This window comes from Nipponia nippon, unplaced genomic scaffold (assembly GCF_047370975.1).
Source record: "Nipponia nippon isolate SJK-2023a ecotype South Korea unplaced genomic scaffold, ASM4737097v1 scaffold_6, whole genome shotgun sequence".
Taxonomy (NCBI): domain Eukaryota; kingdom Metazoa; phylum Chordata; class Aves; order Pelecaniformes; family Threskiornithidae; genus Nipponia; species Nipponia nippon.
Window position 1 is genome coordinate 60,409,421 of NW_028262380.1, and position 23,219 is coordinate 60,432,639.

The window sequence follows — 23,219 nt, forward strand, 5'->3', positions numbered from 1 at the left end:
AAAATTCCTACTGACTTGAGTTAGAGTTGAATGGGTTGTATTATCTTTTCATATGCAGAAAATTATTTTGAAATTGAAGTTAATAACAGCAATTTAAAAATTGTCGTTGATAGAAAGATAATACAATATTTAGTTGTATCATGTTCTTTTTATGATCTGATGTTTGAATAAAAGCACTTTTTCTGCTTTTTTCCTTAATTAGCATGTCATGAAGTTTGTGGCATCAAATACACTATCTAATTACATTCATTAGTAGCATCTCCAGGACAAGTTTTAATTAAGTTGTACAATGTAGATCAATACTTGTTTTGCATCCATTGCAACTTAAGACAGGAATATACTGTTCTGCACAGTTTAATTACAGTGATTGTAATAGAAGGAATTTGGGTAAACCTGCCATTTTGGCAACTGCCCTCCCTTCTCTTGCTTTTTAAAATAGTATACAGTTATAATATGGGACATGTTATTTATGCGTGTCCTGTTTTGAAGTATATTTTAAGATCACCCTTTTTATCCCATTAAAAGGAAAATGCAGTGTGGTTCAGGAGCACTTGGGTACTGGTGCTTGACTTCAGCTGGAGCAGGAGACCTTAATGAGCATTTTACCTGCAGACTTCAGGAGGGGAAAGGCTGGCCATCACTGGCTGACATATCTAATGGTGCATGATAGCAATACTTTTATTTTGCTTAGGCTGTGGGGTGGATTGCCACCTAATTGTATGTTTACTTACTGTGGATGTAGTTCAGTGCAGTCCCCGAGTACTGCTTCCACCAAATGTCCTGTAGTTCCGCAGCATTGCCAGCTCCCAACTGTTTTCTGTTTTGGCAGGAGAAAGCAATCTGGGCATGAAAACCCTGAGCTACCAAATGTTTTTGCTCAACATCACAAAAATATACTTGACCAGGCAGAACATCTATATGCCTTATGATAGTGTGCTGCATTAATACTTGCATGCATTGTGAAAATATCTGGATAGACAAATCTTCTTTAGGATAAGTATTTAATGCCAAAGCTGAGAACTGAGTTGTTTTTTTTTTTTTTTTTTTTTACCTCAGCATTGTACTTTTGTGCTTTGGGCTGGTTTTGTGTACAAGGGACTACAGTTGTCAGCCTTCAGTACAGTACAATGATTAAGACTAAACTGACTCAGAGAACTTTGTTTTTTCGAACTAAATCTGTTGTTTAATCTTCATTTGTTTTTCAAATATTCCTTAAGATTTTAAAGGAGCATGCCTTTTAGTATAGTGTACTTCTGGGTTTTCTTACTGTGCCTCTGTAAATAGTCTAATCCTGATATCTGAGGTACTCAGTTGGCAGCATTTTTAATTTTGTCTGCGGTGCCCTGCAGCGGGGTGACCTGGGCTGGTGTAAGGAAGGGTCTGTATGTTGCACAGGTGTTTGCACCGGTATATTTGGCTGCGCCGAGACCGCAAATCAGCCTGATTTGAGTACTAGCGGTGAGGGTTGTGGTACTCACGTCCTTTATACTTGTGCATGCAACCTGTTTGTTTTTCTTCTCTAGCAATCTTGAAGTAGCTACGTGGTTGGTACTAAAGGAGTGAGAGCAAAGCTGCCTGTACCCGTTTCAAGCTTGTTCTAGGGCTAGATCATTGTGGGCTGGAAAGTCTTGAAAGTCCAATTGTAAAAACTTCCAGTGGGATTTTTAAAGAGCACATAGGGTGGAGATCAGGAATTGAAGACCCAGGGAAATGGATTCCTTTTCAGGAGGGACATGAGTACAAAAAGTGAGGTATTAAGCAGACAAATATACTGTGAGAAGCAAGTGTTGTAATCCAAGGAGAAGGAAATCGTGTGCTTTTAAAACAGAAGAAAGTTCCTCCTAGGTTGAGATTTTTGGATGACAGCTGTTGATTCAGAGACAAGCTTTTAACTTGGAGATTAAGCCCCGGGTACAGGAGGTGAAAGCTCTGCACCAGAAACTGCTATAATTTTCCTTAACTGAGTTAAGTGTGTGTAGATTTAATTACTTCACACTTTTTACTCAGTATTTTGGGTAATATGAAGGGAAAAAAAAATGTTATAAGCTTGGGAATAGATTTTTGCTGTTTAATATAAATTGTTGATTGCTTATGTGACTTAACAAAGCTACTCTGAGTTTTTGTGTGGGGGAAAAAAAAATCCCTTGGGTATCTTGCAATGAAGTTGCCAAAGACTTGGGGGAAAAACGTGAGAGAGGGAGAAAAGGATAGATTCCTGATAACAGTAATACTGTTGTACTTGCACATAAAATACTTAAAAAATTGAATTCATGGTAATCCGGAAACTCTGCATGTTGTTTCTTGTTTCATTTTTGTCTTAAAGGTCTGATTATGCTAAAAACATGCCACCTTAGAAGAACTGTGTGTATAATCACACACATGTTTGAGTGTATGTGTATACCTGTGTACTGTATTCTTACATATACACATAAACACACAGTGTGCACTATATATTTATTCCCCCCAAAAGACCAGATCCTAAGAACATGAAGCATCTGGATCTTCCAGAAGATTAATGCATTTGCAACTTGGTTTCAGTGGCATATCTCAAAAGAATAAAGTAATGCATATATAGAATTGTTTTCAGTGTATGACCTCATTGTTAGAGGAGTTATTGCGTTGTTATTCCACTTTACAAAAATCCAACTTCCTTGGTTAATTATAAACAGCCTGTTTACCATAGCCACCCAAACCTTGAAATATTTATTGAAGCTTGTAACCCATTCATCTTCCTTAACAGTTTTTTCTCTTATTTTCAGTGAATTTACTGGACTCACGCACAGTAATGGGGGATCTAGGATGGATAGCCTACCCAAAAAATGGGGTAAGTCTCTGTTGTTGTTTGCTTTCTCTCTCACAAATTATACTAACCGTTTCCATTCGGAAAGTAGACTACTGGGTTTAAAAACTCCCTGGAGTGACTTGTCTGCAATGGAGGGAAAAAATAAATAAAACAACAAGCTGTGATTGGAAAAATGGAGCTGTGTGGCTGGGGGATTGATTTATTTATGCAGTAGAGCCAGCCACAAATATAAAAAAAAAAAAAAAAAAAAAAAAAAAATCATGAGTCAGCCCCCTCACTCCTCCCCTCACCAAAAAAATCCATGAGGTTATTTAATTTTTTTTTTTTTTTTAAATTATAAATTGCTATTCTTGAGCCTTTGGGGTAAATGTACAACAATTTTCTGGAAGTTTTCTTCTTAAGCACAGGGTCTGGGACATTACTGTTAGCTTTAAATGATCAGGACTGTTCAGAGATACTTTTCAAGCTCATGATACAATTCTGGGAGCTGATAACACTGGAACAAGACATGAGTTTTAAGCACTTTGAAGAGCCTCTGTCCGTTACCATTAACTATACTGAGAACGGAAAGAACCTGGCCTAATTTGATACCTGAAGTAAGTGCTAGAGTTTAGATGCATTAATACCCGCCAGTGTGTGTGCTTGGCCTGACTGCACTGTGTGAGCAGTCATTGCTGTGACTGTTGGTCTTTGGTTTGGCTGGGGCATCCTCAATGCTGTACCGTAACAGAGCTTTGGTACCGTCTCGAAAGGTTGACTTCTGCACGGCGCTGAGTATTCCTGTCAGTTCCTGGGAGCCATGAGCACCATGTGAGGTGAGAAAGCATCCCAAGACAGAAATGCTGCATGACTGAGCCCTCCAAACAGAGCAGTTCTCAGGAATGTGTTATTCCAGAGTTTTAGTCACCAGCTGAAATGGGCTGCAGAATTGTCTTGGACTTCAGTTTGATTGTCATAAAAATGGTGGCAATGCTTATATAAAATGCAGCCAACCCTGCACATATATATTACACAGTGAATTAAAATCTGGCTTTCCGTATATTCTGTGTAGATGAAAGGTTGTAGAAATGGCAGCCTCACTCAATGAGCTGCATGCTTGCAGGCACAGGTTATGGCAAGGATGTAAAAGCTACACAGGGAGCTCAGTTTATCCTCCACTCAGTTCAAGTTCTAATCCTGTTGCGGGTGGAGTCTATAACAATATTTTTTCTCTATTGATTTAAAGCCAAGAACTAAACTTGCTTCCCTTGCGTGTGTGGGCATCAGAATAACCAGTGCCAGATGTGCTGGCAGAGCAATGTGTTGGTGCCGTGGCACACCATAAAGATCCCAGTGTCCACTTCTTAATGGAAGATTTTTTCCTTTTTGAACACCTCTAGGTATTTTTCCTATGGTATAAAGCACGGTTGCTGTATATCTCAATGTCCTTACAGGAATATCAGTAGAGAAATAATTAGGCCTGAAGACTTGAGAAGATTCCTGGGTTTGTATGTGGAGATGAGTAAATGAAAAGCTAAATATCCTATGCATAAGCCTGAGTTGTGGTTTTTTCATTATTTAGAGAAACCTTTCTATATTTCCAAGCTCAGTTTCCAAACAGCACCTAGAAGTGCGCTCATGAATGCCAAATTAATGGTTACTGACTTAAAAGGGAGGATTTTTTCCTTAAATTAAGTTCCACAAATAAAAAATGAATCAGGCAGTTGGTTTTTGAATTTCCAGAAATCTCCTCTTAATCTTCTTTGTTTTCATGGGACACCATAAAAATTCATGAGGTTAGCCCGATTGTCTCTTTCTTGGCCTAATATATTTGCAGTATTTTACCAGTACTGAAAAAAGTCTTTCCAGACTTGTTTCTCTAACCCCCTTATCTGCTCTGCAATCAGCTATGCTGCAGTCATACTCTGTTTGCTTAATTTTTTTAAAAGATCTACCTTGTATAAATATTTTAAGTAACTCTCACTTCAGGATTTGAATTTGGAAAAGGAGGGAGCTTTAACTGAGATCAGAGATATGCAAGCTGTTCTTTTTGAGGTATTCTCATACAAAGTTGTTATCTCAGGATGTCCTCTTAGGGATAATTTTGGAAGATCTGTGTATCTGCCTGCCCTGTCCCCATCAAGAAAAGGAGCAGAAATGTCGTAATGTGTCACACTTTGCAACACTACAGTGTGTAGATACAGACCATGTGGTGAAGTAAGCTTTTTGATGCATGGTATTTTATTATTGCTATTAACAGTATTCTGTAGAGTCTAGTCGCTTTTCAAGTACTTGGTATCAATTTCAACGGTGATATAGTTCCAACTGAAGATACATTAACTTTTGAAGCAGCCTTCAACTCTTCTAGTGTTGCTGCTTCTCCACTTGATTTTTATTACAAATCTTAAGGAAACAGTATTTTTTCTAGAACCACATCTGCTGGAAGTAGGAGATGGCACCAGGAGCACAGCTGATGTTAAAGTCTTTGTAGTTGTATGGGAGTGCCTGGGAGAAGTTATCTATGTATACAAAGGCTCAAGCTGGTAGGTTTTGAAAACAGATTTCCACATTTATTTAAAAAAAAAACAACAAAACAACCCAAACCCCCACCAAAACAATGGGGGTAAGAGATCCAGTCAAGCCAAATGAGCTTGCTTTTGGCAGATCCTTTGTAGGTGTCAGTCTAAATTTTTATTATAGCTGTGTGCCGTGGTAATTTTTGTGTATTAAAGCTTTAAGACATTCCATGCTCCAGGGAGGTCCAGCTGCCCTTGTTTAGCCTGTTGCTCACCTCATTTGTGCTGAACACAATGGGGAAAATATGATCTAACTTGGGAAATGAAAGGAGCTGTGTATGGGAAGGAGACTGACCCTCCAGTCTGGAGACAGATTAAGCTTAGAGGTAGACCTGTTTCATGGCTGTAATTCCAAATAAAGCACCACAGCTGCTTTAGTCCCCACAAGATCAGACCTTGGTCCACTGCTAAACTGTGTGCACCAGCTCATCTAGTGAGTAACGGCTTTTAGGCGAAGGGAGGGGAGCACTCTAGCTAAGGGTTGCCTCTGCAGAACTTTGTCTAGCTAGGTGCTTATCTGGTACAGGTTTTGGAAGTGTCCAGTATCCTTGCAGCCTGGCTGGCCTTCATGTCCCCCCATGCACGTAGAAGGTAAGAAAAATCCCCCTCTTCCATCGTACGGAGTATTGAGGGACCAGTGGAAAAGAAATAATGTGACTGAAATATGCTGTGGCCAAGCAGGGGTTGAAATGTCTCCTGATATGAAGAACCGTCTGTTGTGTAGGAGAAGGTGCTTTCTTCTTTCTGCTGCTTTGCTTTGAAGGATTAATGAATCCTGGTAGCGTGGCTTGCTGGCTGCCCCAGGAGGCCTTCCCTGGCTGCGTGGGTTCAGCAGCTTGCAGCAGTCGTGCTGTTGGCTCTTAAACATGTAGTTATGTCTGTTAGAGCGTGAGCAAAGTCCTTGTGAGGTCTGCATGGCCATGGAGCTCAGAAAAGGGACGTTCTCCCTGCCAGTGGAGCATGGTCAGCATGGAAATGCTGCCCCTTTCGCAGCTCAAGTTGGGAATTGATCCTGTTATTACATGCCAAAGGGACAATTTGGACTTTGCTTTGCAGCTCATGTAAGTTTACTTTAACCTGAAGGAGATTATTGGGATTACCAGAGGCTATATCAGACAAGTTTGGTTCCTCTTGAGTAGTAGGAAGCCCTCCAAGCACATCAACAAAACCATTCACGTTTTTTTATTAAAGCCTGTGCTCGTACAGCAGGTCTGCAAAGCCTGTGGGTGTCTTTTACCTCCAGACTTCTTCCTGGGGTGCTGTTTAGGATTACCCAAACTGGGCACATCAGAGGTTTACGTGTGCATTGTATTTGGCTGTCACACCGACTAGCTCTGACCTACAGAAACTGCCTGCACTTGCCTGTGCTAAACATACATTTTTATCATATGGAAGCTCACAGAAGTAGGAAGAATGGTAAGTGCTGTGAAATAGCCGGGTCAGGCAGTGTTTGTAGGCTGTATTGCCTCCTTTCCTCCCTTGATTTGGCAGGAGACTGCGTGATGCATTTTGACTCCCTGTAAAGCCACAGCAGAGGGAGAAGCTACAAAGAGCCCCCTTGTAAACCTGTGCTCTTCAGTCTTATTTGGTCTGGCCAAGTAAAAACACAGCTGCTTTTAACAATATCCAGATAATAGCAAAAGTTGCTGATTAAAATAAATGCTTTCTTTTAGCTGGCTTGATTTATTCAGCTATTATATCTCATTTTTGTTTCAGTGGCTATAATAGTGCTGATTTACTTGTTTCAGACCCTCCCTCCTTTCAGGGTTTATTTTAAAACTTATTTCTTCACAGCTTAGAAGTCCTATTTTTCTGTCTGAATCAGAGTGCTGCACACCTGCTTTGCTTTTGTGTAATGGGTCCTCTCCCATCTCTTCCACCTCCCATTGATTTCCCTGACCTTCCTGTAGCACAGAACAGGAAAGCTCTGTGGTCCTTGGGGTATTGGCTGTGTGCTGTGGCTCATTGCACAGTTCCATGTGCTGGGATTTTTTTTTTTTTTTTTTAGGCTCAGACAGGAAAATAAACATGTACTAAGGAACCTGGTCCTGTGGAGATGTTCTTAATTCTTTATTCATTGCAGAAAATGAGAGCGCTAGATGACTTGTTGCGTGTGAATGGCAAGAGGGAAAGCAATTGCCCCTGCTTTTTGTGGTTAATAAGGCCAAATACTGAAAGCTGGGGCATAAATTCAGCTAGACGGATTCTGCAAGTTGCTTCTCATTTATGTAGGCCACTGGTGGGTTTGGTTTTTTTTTTTTTTTTTGCGAGCAGCATTTTTGGCTCATTCTTTGGAGGACAGGTACCCTAGGGTGCCTCTTTTGAAGTTAAAAATAATGGTGATTTAGATTACTCAGCGTGGTTTGTGAATAGATTCATGTTGTTCTCTGTCAGTCTTGGTTCAGATAGAGATTTTATACAGGAATTCTGGATTGGAGGCAGTGTTTGCCCTCAGGGATAGAAATAAAATAAAGGGGGAGGGCTAGGGGGTAGTGAAAGGAGAAGGAGGATTCTTGGCACCATTGAGCTGTGTCATGTAGCTATGATTATAATTGGCATTTTCAGGGCAGTACTTCTGGCAGCCTGTAGTTTTTTCCTGCAAATGCTGCTTCTCTGTGACCAGTGTAGAAAAGGAATCAGGGGATATGCTAACATGGCAAGAATGCAATACTGCAGCAGGAAGCATGATGGAAATAAGTAATACCTAAGTAAGTGAAAAAAATATATTAATGACACCTTAAACCCCTGCAATTTGGCTGCTTTGTTTATATGTACATGCTTTTGTGCATGTACAGGTTAGTAAGAAACATACTGCACATCTCAGTATTTGAAGTAAACTGAGTAATCCAAACCAGTACTTAAAATTTTCTGTTATATACAGAATAAAGGAATTTTACATGACTAATTTGTGGGATGATGTTGAGTTCAATAGAGTTGAAATATATGGGGAGTTGGTTTTCCACTAGGATTCCTTAAGGTAAAATGCAGTATCTATATATATGTAAACTTCTGTCCTCTGCGACCCTCCCCCTGGTTCTTCATGTGCTTACATGGTCATTTTTGCTCATATCCCATGGGGCCATGATGATGTGTTTTCTTTTGGTCATGCTGCCTGTTTTAGTGTGCCAGAGTGATTCATGCACGCTCGTATTGTATAGCATAATTATAACAAGAGCTTGAGCGCTGGGTCTGAAAAGACACCAGAAGTTAATAATGCAGTTGTGCAGGACCCTTGTGGTAACTGAACTGTGTTTTAAAGCAGTGCTGAGTTCACGTTTCAAACTCGGAAAGCTCCAGAGCGAGACTGAAGATGCTGGAGTTAATGGGAGTGGAGTTTGGCGAGCTGACTACTGTTCAAATTGGTGGATTTCCCTGGTGGGTTGGTGGCCTCACCAGTGCTTGTAGAGCTGCATTTGTTTCACAGAGCTTGAATACATCAATCAAAATCTAAAGAGATCAGCTCTGCAATGGAGATGCATCTTGTGTGGAAAGGCTGATGGAGTTGGGTGTAGCATAGGCTACTGGACTGGCCCACAACCACCTTGAGGGATGCAGAGAAGAAAGGAATAATCTCTTGCCCAGGTTGGCAATGGGTAGGAGAAGAAAAACAGGACTTGTTTCAGCTAAGCTGATTCAGGTTAAATTTGGTGGAAAGTACTTTCTACTGGTGCATCTTTGGGGCAGATGTGGGGTTTCTTTCACAGGAGGTCTCTGACACCAGGTCAAATCATCATCTCTGTTACTCTGGACAAGCAGAGTTCATACCTTCTGGAGGAACAAACCAGGTGATCTGTTTTGGTCTCTTCCAGCCCTACATCTGAAACTCTGCTGTCTGAAAGCTTGTCCTGACTCTGTCTAGGGTGAGATCTGGTTTTGTTTCTCTCTGAGCGGTCTTTTTTATCTTGCCCTGCTTAAAAACCACATTACTGTTACTCATTCAACACCCTGTATTTAAGATCTGATCCTCTGATGCCTGCAACAGATTAGCTATGGTATGTAGCTGCTTTTAAGGCAGAGCACCTCATGCCAGACAACAGTTCTCACTGAATAGCCTTACCATTTTATTCATGCCCTTTCTCATATCTTCTTTCCCATCTGAAGTTAAATCTTCGCACTCCATTTGAGAATGCTCTTAAACTTGCTGTCCTGGACTCTCAGCTAGCTGCCCTTTGGTTTGAATGCTGTTGACATGAATCAAGCCTTTATTTGGGAGCAGCATCTGGCGAGGCGTAAGTCTTATTAAAGGAGATCTAAAATGCCTAGAGTACTCTAAGGTTCTGTAAAATAAATTAATACTGGTAAGATTAAGAATAAAGCAAATCTTTATCTCAGCTAGAACTGTATTATTGGAATAATATATTACTATCCTGGTCTTGAAAATCCACCATAGAAGAAATGAAGGCTGATCCTTCAGTATATCGTTTTGTAAATACAGTTGTCAGCATTAGGTTCCTCCATACAGGCTCATTGGGCAAACAATAATCTCCTTTCACGCTAAAAAGTCTTTTTTTTTCCTCTAGTGTCTAGGATTTACATGTGGGGATAAAAGAGCTTTGAAGAGCTTTATCTTCTAAAACCATTGTTTTCTCTGTTACTTTTGTGCCAATTTCAGAAATATTGGTATCCAACAGTTAGTAACCGTACAATTAAAATGTATAAATGTAGTACTGTCATGAAGAATCTGAAACTTTGCAGAATAAAGTATTACCATTACAGAATGCATATGCAAAAGCCCAGGGTTTGTAAAACATGTGTTAGGATTTTACAGCTTATGTTGATGAATTTTTGTAGTATGTTAGTTACTACTTCATATGCTAAATATATGTATCAGTGGATTACTTATCACTTAATTGCATAATACTTTTATGAGACTTAAAATGCTTTGGCCTTGTTTTTCCCTCATTTGACAGCATATATTTTTATTCAGGTTAATGGCTTATTTGGGTAACGAAGTTCAAGACTGCAGTCCTGTTTGATTTACTTAGTGTTCTTATAATTGAGGAAAGTTGATTTTCTTTTCATGTTATTCATTCAGGAAAGCCAGCTCAAAAAACATGAAATAAAATGAATGCTAACTTCAGAAAGGGAAACACATGGTGGGTTTGTCTAGAAGGAGAAAAGTTTAAATGCAAAATTCCTGAAAATAGTGTTAAGATGGAAGCTGCTATTTTTGTCTTCATGACCAGTGGTTGTCTTGTGCATTGCACAGGGAATTAAGATAATAAAAATTAGAGGACTTTTTTGAAGACCCATCACCTAGCTTAAAAGGAGTAAGGAGAGCTTTTTGACTGACTGCTGTTTTACTGCAAAGTCCTGATATGCGGCTATTCAAGAAATAGTTCAGCAGCTGAACATCTAGGACTGTTAGAACAAACTTTCATCCATTTTTCAAGTTTTTAATGGGAATGGTTTAGGATTTTCAGAGACTGAAAATGGCAGCGGCATGTTCTCTGCTTGTCTGGGTCACAAGGGTGACCAGGTGCTTTTCAGCTGCCGAAGGCTATGCGCACGTACAAAAGGGAAGGGTGGGACTAGGTTTTTGGCTATTGAAAGAAAATGCCAGTATTTTAGTTGGAAGCTCTTTTTGCCTCAAAATATTTTGGTTTTATAGTCTTATTTTAAGACGTCTTCATTTTGGGGGAAAAAGCATGCTGAGCTATATGATTTAGTGTTTCACTAAAGCAGGCAGTAATCATGAGGTCTGTTGGTTTTAATATTGAAAATACTGTGGCAAAACAGATCGGAGATTAAGTACCAGGAGTACACATGGGTGCAGATACACCCTTTCAGGGGTTGTCTGTTAACTCTTCTCCAAAGAAAAGTGGTAGCTCCTCTCACCAGCTTTTAGGCTCTTCCCAACACAAATGATAAAGCGCTGTTCAAGGGAACGTGGGTGACACCTGGCTGTCGGTCATCTCTGCATTACCACTGTGACACTGTATGTGGCCAAGCCACTGTGACTGACTGTACGCTGTGGGCTGCTGTTTCCCCTGCCTGGTCAGAGGGTTTGGGGAAAAAAACAAACCACCCAAAACCTCTCAAAAAAATAAAAACCCTGCCATCCTGTGGGGAGTTGTGGCATTTAGGGGAGAAAGCAATTATTTTTTCCATGTGTAATGGGAAATTACTGTTCCTTATTTCTGTTTCAAGATGGTTTATGGACAGCACATCAGTGATGTAGTAGTGGTTTAGAGTTAAGAGTGAACGACACTTGCATGTTAGTTTGATCCTCACCTACCCCGTATGATCTCAGTGATCTTAGTAAGGAATAATCCATGGACGAGTTGCCAGATAGCTGCAGGGGGGGCAGGATCAAGCCCTGGGGGTGGGTAGGAAGCAGGTTCCCCCTAGAAGAGTGGGGGCCGTGCATCAGCAGGTTGGTGGAGGAGGAGGACAAGGAATAATTGCCTGCTGAGCTGGGCACCTCTGGGGCAGCTCCCAGGAGAAGGGTGGTGATGGCGAGGAGTAGAGGTTGCTGACGGCTTTCCAAAAACTGCGTCTGTCAGACCAGGCTGAAACGCCCCTAGCATAGCCCTTGATTTGCCTCCTTTTGCTGCTTTCCAAGAAGGAAAGTATTAGATACATTGTTCTTGCCAAATGCTCTGATAAGTATTTAACTTGCGTATTCTTGCTTATCTCTTTTGTGTTCATTACTCCAGCAAGTGCCAGGCCACTGCTTTGATTATATTTAATTCTTGATTTAACAAAATGAACAGTAGAAAAAAAAAATTATTCTATTTTTGGCAGATGTGTTTAAATTGTTAGAAAAGTTATCCATTCCTAAAGCCTGGTTTCACTTTAAGACTGTGCATCTTAGTGATTTTGGTGTATATGAACTACCTATATATTGAAACACAGAAAATAGTGCCCTGTAGATCTGTTACTGTGCTGAAATAAGATAAACCAGAAGCTCGTAAACTTGTGTGCTTTCTGTGGATAATTACGCTCCTTGGGATGCTTTCTTGCGGTATCAAAGATGAGAACTTTTGGCTCTGAAGCAGGGGAAGGACTGAGCCTTTACGTTGCGAAAATTCTCATTTGACTTCAGCAAAAATATTTTGGGGCAAGTGACCTGGCCCTCGTCTTTAAAGGGCTTCCTATAACAGTGATGATTCTTCCCGTAATATTGACAGTCCATAATGCTGTGCAGAAGATGCAGTTGGCAGGAGAAGATAGCACAGAGTATTTCTTAATGTGACTGGAGATGTTGGTGTACACCGTTAATCCATTTGCAGTTGCGTTCCGGTTGGGAGGAAAAGCTGCCAGGCTTGGTGGTGTTCTTGGTCAAGTCAGCCCCTCCTCTGCCTTGCCTTTGGCTGTGAGCTAGACCATGAACTGGTGAGTGAGGGTGGGAGAGGAGGTGATGACAGGACTTTGTAATTTAAATATCTACTTACTGAAAGTGATCTTTCAGAATTGATTTTTTTTTTTTTTTTAAGGTGTTTGAGTTTCCCTGTGATGCAGATGTCCTGCTTGTAGGGAGCAGTCCTGCTGGGATGATATCCCCAAGACCCAACTGTACCCAGCAGATACCAAGTGGGGTGGGAAAATGTCTGTTTCTGAAAAGGAGAACTTAAACTTGCTATTTTTTCCTTCGGCCATTTAGAAAAACTAGCACCTTCTGCCTCTGCTGGCAGCCTTTTTCATTGGGACCTCAATTGGGGGAGGGTGTTTGTCTTTGCGTATTCAGCCTGCAAACACCAGGTGCAGAACTGATGTTGTGATTCTCCTGCTTTCCTGCTGGAGCCTGGGAGTTGCTCCTGAAGTTTGTCACCTGAAGTTGAAGGCCATCAAAATAACTTCTGCTCTGTATGATGTCTGCTCAGCATTGCTTGCTCCTGGTTCAGCCAACAGCAAAGGATTGCAAAAATGTGGCCTTTGGTCTGCTGTTCAGAAACCTTGGGGGTGTTCAGTTTTCTTTTATTTTAGCTTTATTTTCTTCAAAAATTGGGAAGATTCGCACTTGAGAGCTTTGCCTTGGTTTCAAACCTTCAGACTGATTGGGCAGCTGTTGGAGCTCCTTGCAAGACATAATTTTAAGTGCTGTTACAAATTGTAGGGCATGCACTGACTGTTTTAGTTGATTGCAATGCAAATGTATAGTAAGCCTGTAAATCGTAGCCAGTGTTGTGATTACAAATCATTAAAATAATGCGAGATTATTCAGTTTGTTGCAAATCCTTCTAGACTACACAATTAAAGTTATAACCACAAGTATAATCCTGTGAGATAAAGTCACTTCATTACACAATCTCCTTCTGGTTTACTGTTTGCTTTATTTTGATGCCAGATTGAATAACTGAATGTTCCTGTGGAACTTCAGTGGCAGCATATCTGCTTTTTGTGTCCCTGCTAATCCTGGGGTTTAATTTACATCCTCAAAAATATGGATATTGATTAATACAATAGTTGGGCAAAGCCCTGATGATTTCGGTGCTGGGAAAATGAACCTAAAAATGAAGTTTTAGAAAATACGTCAATCACTATAGGTGTCTTGTCAGATGATCAGAAAATAAATGAGTTGCGGTCATTGATACGTGGTGTTAGGTGATGGGGAAGGTGACTGCAGGCAGGTCAGTACCTCCGTGCAAAAGGAGTGGCTGCAGTCATCTCGGTGCAGGATTACAGCGAGGCAGAGTACAGCTGCTGAACAGGAACGAACAGAATAGTTGACTTGGAAACTTCAGACCAAATCAAACCTTTTTGCATGGTTTCAGATATCAGTCGTCTTTCTTGTGCAGTACTTGTCTTTTCCTGATGTTGGATGTCATGATGCTTCCAGTGCGAAGGAAACCGCAGTGGGCTCAGGACTGACTTGTGCCCGTTGGCCAGAGCCCAATGACTCAGTGTGTCAGAGTGATTCTGATAAATACCCAGACTGAGATAATCAAAACCTATCAGGGGATTTGGTTGTTGTCCTACTTATTAATTTTAATGATAAGTGAATATCTTTGCCGATTACACAGGCTGTAAGCTCAGCTTCCCAAGCCCTGTATTCGGTTTCAAAATGCTGCTTATTCAGAGTCTGGTATGTTTAACTCGGAGGGGTGGCCTCGATGTGGACAGGCTGTACAGATAGGCAGGACCTACTGTGTCCTTTGGAGTCACAGTAACTAAGTCTGGCAGAGCCTGTTTCTCAGGGCTGTATAAGTGTATTGAACTGGCAAATGTCTTTAGCCCCCAGGGGATTTGGTTATGATGCTGCCTGTATAATGTTTGTAAAAGGCTTTTGCTGTGAAGGTGTTGGAGAGAAGGCAGGGAATCTTAAGCAGCCCTCGCTTGATGTTTGCAAAGCTATTTTGTTTGATGCCGCTAGCCCAGGTAAATCTTTTGGACTTCTCTCTTCCCTGCCGCTTTTGAGCACAGCACTACTCCTGAGGTTTTCTGCTTGCAGGGTTAGCTCCGTCAGTGCTAACCTGCGGTGTTTTCCCCCAGCGCTGCTGTTTGCAGAGGCTGACCTCGCTGAAGCTGGATGTGCAGAAGTCCTTGTGCATCTCTCCAGGTGTTGCAGGGGGTCTTTGGCAGACACCAGAATCTGTGTTGAGTTTTTTGTTGTATGAGAGGGGCTTTTCCCAGATGAATTCCGTGGTGCATCTATCCCTGCTGGAAGACCACGTAGTGTCCCCATTGGCCAAGGATAAAGCAAGCAACTGAGACCCAAAATGGGTGCTCGTGCCATAGGTGTCCTGTGCTTTCTTGAACTGGGAATGAGCCTAACTTAGCAGAGTCTTGATTGTTGCCTTTAAAAACCAGGCTGTCCCCTTCCTTTTTTCTAACCTTTGTTTTGTCTGTTCAAAAATAAAGCAGGAAAGAGAGAAAATAGAGTGCAAACAATTTTTTCACACACGATGCTGTGACCAAAGCTATTACTTGGCAAATTTCTTTTCTTCTCTGCAGAGTTTTAAATCTGAGAACTGAACTAGTTTTCTCCCATATTACAGTAAATATGTAAGTAATCAAAATTATATTAAGAAAGTAAGTTGGGCAACTCCCTGCTGTTCAAATATGTTAATTGCAAATCATTGACATTCTAGACATGCTGTTTCTTACTGAGTTATAGTTTCCTTGTTGGTGGAGTAAAACAATCAATTGAAAAAAAGCACAATATTATAGTATTTGCTAGTTCTCGTTATTTAAAAATAAGAGCAGATCTGTGAATGTGTTAGCGGAACGTAACAGTGGTGTAGCTTCATAGGATTTAAGGCCAGTGGGGCTGTTAACATTATGTAGTTAAATCTCCTGTGGTACGTATAGTGCAGAAACTTATTCAGGGGTCCTTGCAGCAGGCCTGTAACCTTGATTTGACCTACAGTGCATGTTCTGGAGAGGGATTTCTTCTTTTTAGTCTTCCTCTTATGGTGAGTCCCCCATATCCCTTTGTAGCTTGTGCCAACAGCAAGTTGTCCTTGTTATGTGACAAACTGCTTTCTAGCCTGAATTGGTCAAACTTCAGTTCTCAGTCAATGGCTCTTGCCATACCTGTTCTTGCTAACTAAACAGGTAGGTACTAGTAAGCTCTCTCTTTCTCATCCTCACACCCTATTTCAGGCAAATAGAGACCACAAGGAAGTTACTCACATCTCAGCCTTCTCTTCAAATTTTTTTACTGATTTTTGTGCTGTAAAGTAGGGTTTTGATCCCTCGAGTAGCTGTGGACTTTCCTTTCTGGGATCTTTACAATTTGCCCTAACTGAAGTGTTGCCATTTGTAATGCAAGTGGCTTTCTGGAAGTGGTCTTAGTAAAGTGTTGCATTATCTTTTTGTTAGCTCTGTGAGGCAAATGGATCATGAGGAGAAGAAAATCATCCTCGTGATGGAAGCCAGGTAGAAGTGAAAGGGGAATCTTAGCGGCTGCTTAGCTGGATGCTGTGGCAGGGAGGAGTTGGGGTACAGTGCCAGATGTATCTATGACCTTAAACTGTCTGCTAGAGCTGTGTTGAAGCCTCTGCCATCAGTTGACCTGGGCGCTTGGTTATTTGGTAAGGGGAGTCCATGGGAGATGGACATGCTACTACATACATGCATCATGTACATAATTTCTGTTGGGAAGATAGGTTCCTGTTACAGGGGAAGATATAATCTTGCAGCCTCCTAAAGCCCTAGGAAAGGTAGGGCAAAGCCAAATACCTTGCAGCATCTCGGGACTCTGCATCCCTGAGTGGAGGAGACTGCACTGAAATCACCTGTGTGCTTGGATGGCCTGTCTCTGACTGTTTCAGTCCACACAAATATGAAAATCCCCCTTTTGTGTGTATGAGTGGTAGAGTTCTTTAGGTCTGGTCCTATATGACTCGCACCCAAGGCTAGGGGAAGCTATGGAGGTGCAACAACAGGTTTCTGTGTCCTTCCCCTAAATGGCTTATTCCTTTACTTAGTATGAAATTTCTTTCACTGCTTACTGTTTTAAGTTTCTTTGTGCACAGTAATCTATGGATGAGCACACATTATCAGAAAGCTTTATGTATTATGCACTATGGGGGCAACTTTTCAACATCAGAGTGCCATTTCTTCAGCTGTCTGACTTCAGTGGGTATGGGTTTTGGTAAGAAGAATGATGTCAATTAACCAAATAACCTGTAGAAGTACTGTTTCCTATGCTAATTAGTTCTTCTTCTGAGCATTGTACTTTTAATTTATTTTTTAAAGTGCATTCATTCATCCTTTCAAAGTTCAACACTTTGTGAAAGATGCATCCAGTTTCACTGAAAGAGACAAAGATTGGAAGGGAATTGATTTCATGGTTTAACTGCTAAATAATGATGAAACTGGGTTTGTAATTTCATGTTTGTGTGAAGTGGTCAATCAGTCCATTTTGTAGAGTGAGTGTAAGGCCTAGAATAGGCATGGATAAATAATCATCTGTAGTTTCTGGGCTGAGTAGTGCCTTCCCTCCTGGGGACTCCTGAAGATTACTTAAAACTTTTTTTACCAGAAATTCAGGCCACAGATGAGGATTATTATCTTGGCTAGCAGTAAAATGCTGTTGCTGCAATTCAGCTATGTTCTGTCCATAAGCTGCACAAAACTGAGAGAAGCTTGCATTCAGTGATGGGCCGGCTGTGAAAGTGTCTCTTCCATATGCAAGTTCAAGGGAGGACCTTGCCTGTGGTTTTCTGACTGGCCCTGGGCTGTTTTCCTAGCCTTGGCATGTTGATGTTCAGTTAGTTCTTTGGTGGTTGTCAGATGCTGGAAGAGAGCGTGGAGTAGCAGGAGGTTGCAGGTGAAGAAAAATAGCCTATGAAGTATGGAACCTCTCCAGAAATGTATCTTTTCTGAGATGGTTAGGATACAGGACATCCATCATAAACAAATGAGCACATCTGTGTTTCTTCAATTCCAGATTTAAAGAAACATCAAGGTCCAGGTGGCATCTCTGCCCAACAGATTTACATCCTTGTAATTCTGGTGCCATATTTAAATAGTAACATAAGCTTGATGCAGTGGGAATTGATTCCCATAGAATAAAAAGTAACTAAAAGTTGCATTATGTTGTGGAATAAGCATAACAAGCATCCACATGTATAATTTATTACCTATAGTGGGTAAGTACTTAACAACAGTCATAATAAACTCATTCTGTTCATTCATTTTTAGATCTTAGCATACTGATTCAGACCTTAACTGAAAGTGAATATACAATCAATGTGAGGCTTTTATGCTGGTTTAATAATGTAGGCCTGCCGACGATCTTTAATTAAATAATTATTCTTTGTTCAATCAGGATAGATTGCTTCACTATAAGGATTGCAGGCAAGAACATGCAAGATCTACCCCGAACTGATCATGTTTTAGCTGCTTACTGTAATCCTGTGTGATAGTCTGTCGCACAAAGCAGTGAGAGCAACCCAAAAACCAGGAAAAAAAACCTGTAGTCAGATATAAAAAATGTAATGCCTAATTCTGAGGTGATCAAAGAAAAGCATGCTAAGACCCAATTTGGTGGTGCTGTGAACAAAGTTACAGCTGTCTGACAAATGGGAAAAGTGGATTTTCTACAGGGTTCAGCTTCAACAGCTTGCTTTGTTTTTGGTGACAGTTGTAAGGTGCTCAGCATGTAGGGAATCAGCAAATCTGGGTTTCGGTGTTCTTACTGGTAACCTCATGTATTCAAGAGGTGGCAAATGGAGCTGTTATGAGGAGGCGCAATAAATTGCGTGGTATATGTGCCTGCTGTGCATGCCAGTTCCCTTAAGAGGGTCTGCCCAGGCAGAGCAGCCTTCTCATTTCTTCCGAGTGTATTGGAAATACAAAAAAATCTGTTTGGTGTGGAGACTGCTGCTTGTAGCATCGCACAAGGCTGACTTCGGGTGGCCTCTGCTGCCACGGCATGTCATTAATGCAGCTCACGGTGGCTGGACTGAGAGGACTTCAGTGTTTATTAGGGGAATGTAATCATTTAAGCCTGAATAAGCTGCAAAGCTCTAATGTGGCTGTTTGGCCAACAGAAATGAGATGTAAATTTGTGCTGAATAGCCACTGATTACAGAAAGATGATTAATGCAAGATTTAAAATTGATTTATGGGTGCAGTTGTCAAGGCCTAAGCCATGAATGTAATATTATCTCTGTGAAAAGCTTTGGGTAGATTAGAGACCAGGGAGCAGGGGCAAAATAATGTGTTTGCTGGAGGGTCTGATATGGTGTATGGGACATCTATAATCTAGTCAAATTTGGTATATGCCTGAGAGGTTAGGCTTTGCCAGCGCAGCACGTGGACAATTGTATCACTTTGCCCAAAATATTAGACAACTGAGAAGTTTAATCTGTTTTATTTTCATTAAATGCACTTTTTGATCAAGTATTTTTTTCTCTTTTATGGGAAACTCTTAAAAAATGTTTCCTCACTTTCAGGAAATTATAGATAGTTGATGACAATGATGAAGATTAAGGATTTAGTTTATTTTTTTCAAATTTTCACTGTTGTGGGTATTAGAAATAAGCCAAATGCTTTGTGTTATTCCAATTGTAGCAAACGGTTAGAAACCCCAAATAAATTTTGATTTCTTTAAATGTTGGGACAACATTAACAGGGAAGACTTCCTCTTGCTGCTTTTGAAAATTGTTCTGTGAACCTCCTGGTATCATCAGATGATGAGTAATGTGAACAGTATCCCAAAAGCTTTGAAAATCCAAGCATTTGGTTATAAACCTAAAATGTATGTCATATTGTGAGTCCTTCTGAAAATCTGGCTCTGTCAGTCTCCCAGTGTTAAACCGTGTGGTGTCGACACTGTTATGGCATTTGTTAAATTGTTCTGCAATGAGTGTTACATTAAATCATTTTTCACTGCTTAATGGTATTGTGTTTCTTCATTGCCTCTTTCATGCTCATCTCCATTGTCTTACCCTCAATTGCTGGGCTGTGGTTTGAAATTAATGCTTTAATTCAGATGTACAGAGAATTTCAAACCTTTTAAAAAAAAAAAAAAAAGAAATAAAATTGTGGGGGAGGAGGTGGGGTTTGCAAGTAACACATTGCTTTGTTCTGGGAAGGGGTCAGAGCAATCTCTGATTAGGCATGCTGGAGAGGTGCTGATGCTCCTTTTCATTTCAGTTGTGCTGACCTCCAGCTGGGTTCTCCTTCCATTTAGATTCTGGCCCTGACATCTTTCATTGATCATGCAAATGATCAAAGTCTGAGCAAAACTTCTGTCCCATTTTCATTTTTTTTCCTTTGCATCTTGGTGTGCAGCACTGAAAAGTCTAGGTGACTTTGTCCTGATATTTCTTCATTTTTCAACAGCTTGAATCTTGCAGGTCTCTGAACAGGTAATATATTTCATCATAAGCATGTACTGCAAATCATTTTTAAGGTTTTAATTGCTCTTCTTTCTTACAGACTTGCTTGGGTGGGACGTGGTTTAGCAAATTACTGCTTGTGTTTTGAGATGCTATCTCAGCTTTACAGAAATCTGCATTGTTTCTCATCTTCTCAGTGGCGCAGAGCAATCCAGGAATTGTCAAAACTTTTGTATTTTATTACACCAAGGGAGTCTTACTGAGAAGTCTCCTGCGCAGCCTGCTGCAGAAATAGGAGGCGTGGCAGCAAACTTTACATGCATATTACAAATATAAAAGAATATTCAAGAATTGTTCAAGTAGCAAATTCAAATGTTTAAACGATAGGAGCTGATGACTATGAAGACCTCCATGTAACTTTAAGTGACTTCTGATGTGTCTTCACATCTAGTACTTCTTGAGAGGAGCAGTCATGCTTAGTCTCACAGTTTCAGCGTGGGTCTTTCCTGTTCGGTGTTTTCCCTCAGCTCTGAGCAGCGTGGCTGTGTGAGAACCTTCCTTGGCATTCCTTAGTGGAGAAAGAGGATTTCTAGCAGTCCCGATTGTGTGCAGGACTTTGAAAGCTTGACCTGGGTGGAATTAAAAAGATCCAAACCACTGTAAGATACAGAGGTATCCACCCAGATGCTTAAAGTTCTCACTTCTAAAAGTTGAATTTTTTTTTTTTTAAAGCTGATTGCTGCTGATTAGTTGTTCTGTGTGTTGGAGTGTGCAATTGGCAGCAATGGAGTTGGGATGGAGCGTGATGGTGCTGTGAATATTCACCCAACTCATTTCCAGTGTAGTTCTGTTTTATAGTGGAGATAAAACATTAATCATTCCCCCATCTTTGCTAATCCCTCTCCTGCCCTCTGTTACAGTGCAAAGCAGCACATAAAACCTTGGCATCGAGTGAAATTGGCCTTGTTAAATCTTGACGCGGTGGTGAGTAGCCTTTAACATGGAGTTAAGGCCCTTTTTCTCCTCTTAACACCTTTGCTGCCCACGTGTTGAAGGTGGTCATTCAGAAGCATATGCCTGGCTGTTCCTTTAATGTTGCTGCAGTGAGAATTTGCCCTAAGATTTTTTTTTTTGGGGGGGGGGGGGAGTGGTAATGGAAGTGACTTTTTAAGTCTGCTTTCTGCTAGACAAGTATCACATGTGGGATAGCAGGGAATATGTGAGTGTTTGGTTAATATAGAGATGGAGAAAAAAGTTAACTAGTCAGATGTGGCATGTCTGAAAAAGATGCTTTAAATTTCCAGTTCATACCTCTTTGCAATTTACTTCCCCCACTTATGTTTTAGTTTATGAAAAATGATCCTTAGCTTCTGGGTGGGAAATGTCCTGTAATGAGTGAGGAAACTCACATTTACTTCAGGCAATTAACTTCAGGATGTTCTGAGACTGCATTAACTGGACTGTGGAGCTTAGTGGCCAGAGTAGAGTGGCATTATAAGAAACAGCAGTGAACTGCAATCCAGTAGTAAAATGAGAAGTGTAGTCCAAAAGTTGTGGTGTTCTTATTTGTTGGGGTTTTTTTTTATTTTTCTATTTGGACAAATTGAGGGGAATGTGCCAAACCACCAGAAAATGTTAAGTTCCTTCTTCGGAAACTCAGGTTTTTAAATTAATTTCATGAGGCCAGATTTCTGCCTAAGTAGGGGGATTAATCAGATCCTCTCTATCCTTTGTGTCTGTTACGCGTTATGTTTTTTGCTTGACTAGTAACTGCTGTCAGTAGGAATATATGTCTGTATGTATAAATGTCTCAGTTGTAAAATTGCCATCCAAATGAGGCTTGAGCCTTGGGTGGCATGAGTATCAGATGTATTGAAATGGTAAGATCCTGGGTGGTTACAACTGCTTCTGGTATATAAAGGTTTTAATAAACACTGGGCTGGATATTGTTTGTATTGAATTCACTGCAGTTTCCTTTTGACACTGTCTCTTGCCCTTCAAATGAGCTCCAAACCCCCAAAAAACAGGCTGAGGCCATGCAGGAATCTCTTCACCTTTTGCATTATAAAAGTGGATGTTGGTATTGGAAAAGAAAAGTTTGTATAAGTAGTAATTTTTTTTTTGTTTTGGTAGCTGAAATAAAAAAGAAAGTGTTTGAGGTTGAAAAAAATAGTTTGGGTTAATCTGGAACAGTTTTCATATTAATTTCTTTTTTTCTGCCCTCTATTTTGTTTAAATTCGGGAAGAGAAGACGGTAAACACATGGTCTGGGAGGCTGTCAAAATCAGTTTTCCCCTTTACTGATTTTTTTTTTTTTTTTTGTCCCCTCCTCTCCTTTCCTCACTTGATCCAAGTACGTGAATTGCTTTGGTTTCCTGGTTATATTTACTTCAAATTTGTGACTTACTGGAAAAAGCCACGTGCCTGTGGTTGGTGTCCTTCCACTGTCTGGCTGGTGCAGGGCAGGAGGGGGGATGCCACAGGGCTGTCCCAGTGAGCAAGCATCCTGCCCCAAAGCAGAATTGGAACTTTAAGCCTGAGTTGTCACACTGGCACAAATGATTAAACCAAGCTCTTCAGCAACAATTTTTAAAACAGGATCCAGCGACCTGACAGTGGTGGAAGAGAGGTGGGCAAAGCCATTTTGTCTTCTATTCTGTCTGGACGTGGCATGTAGTGGGCACCGTTTATCCTGTAGATCTTGAGCAGCTTGCTGTGTCTCTGCTCTGCTCCTGGTGCTGCTCCTCCATTGGGAAGAGCAGACTTGCAAACTTGCAGCATTGTGTCAGGTTACTGCATTACTCTTCTGCCTGAGAGTGGTTTGGATGATTGTCCCTTGCTGTGAGAGGGGACCAGGCTTCCCAAGTGCTCCATCAGGTGCTGGTGGACTCTGCCACGATTGATCGGTCATATAGGTTATACATATACCTCTTGCCAAGGCCAGCGTTCAAAACAGATCTGATTTGCTCCTGCCAATCCTGAGGTCAGCATCACTTTAGAGGGGGCTACAAATAAGGTGACTTTTGGTCACTTTCTATTTTGTGTTCTTGTTCTTTGAGCAAGCAACCCCCTTTTCTTTCAATGAAGACTGAAACACCCCCAGCAAAAGCAAAGACTCTTCTT

General features: G+C 40.9%; 1 protein-coding gene across 13 annotated transcripts in view; it reads left to right on the forward strand.

Moving 5' to 3' along the window:
* Positions 1–23,219, forward strand: part of EPHA5 (EPH receptor A5) — a 198,401-nt gene that overhangs the window by 12,766 nt on the left and 162,416 nt on the right. For all 13 annotated transcript variants that reach the window (XM_087735579.1, XM_087735580.1, XM_087735577.1 and 10 more), the window contains exon 2: positions 2,760–2,824. In XM_087735579.1, coding sequence (XP_087591705.1) covers positions 2,760–2,824 — 65 coding nt within the window. The remainder of the gene's footprint in view (positions 1–2,759; positions 2,825–23,219) is intronic.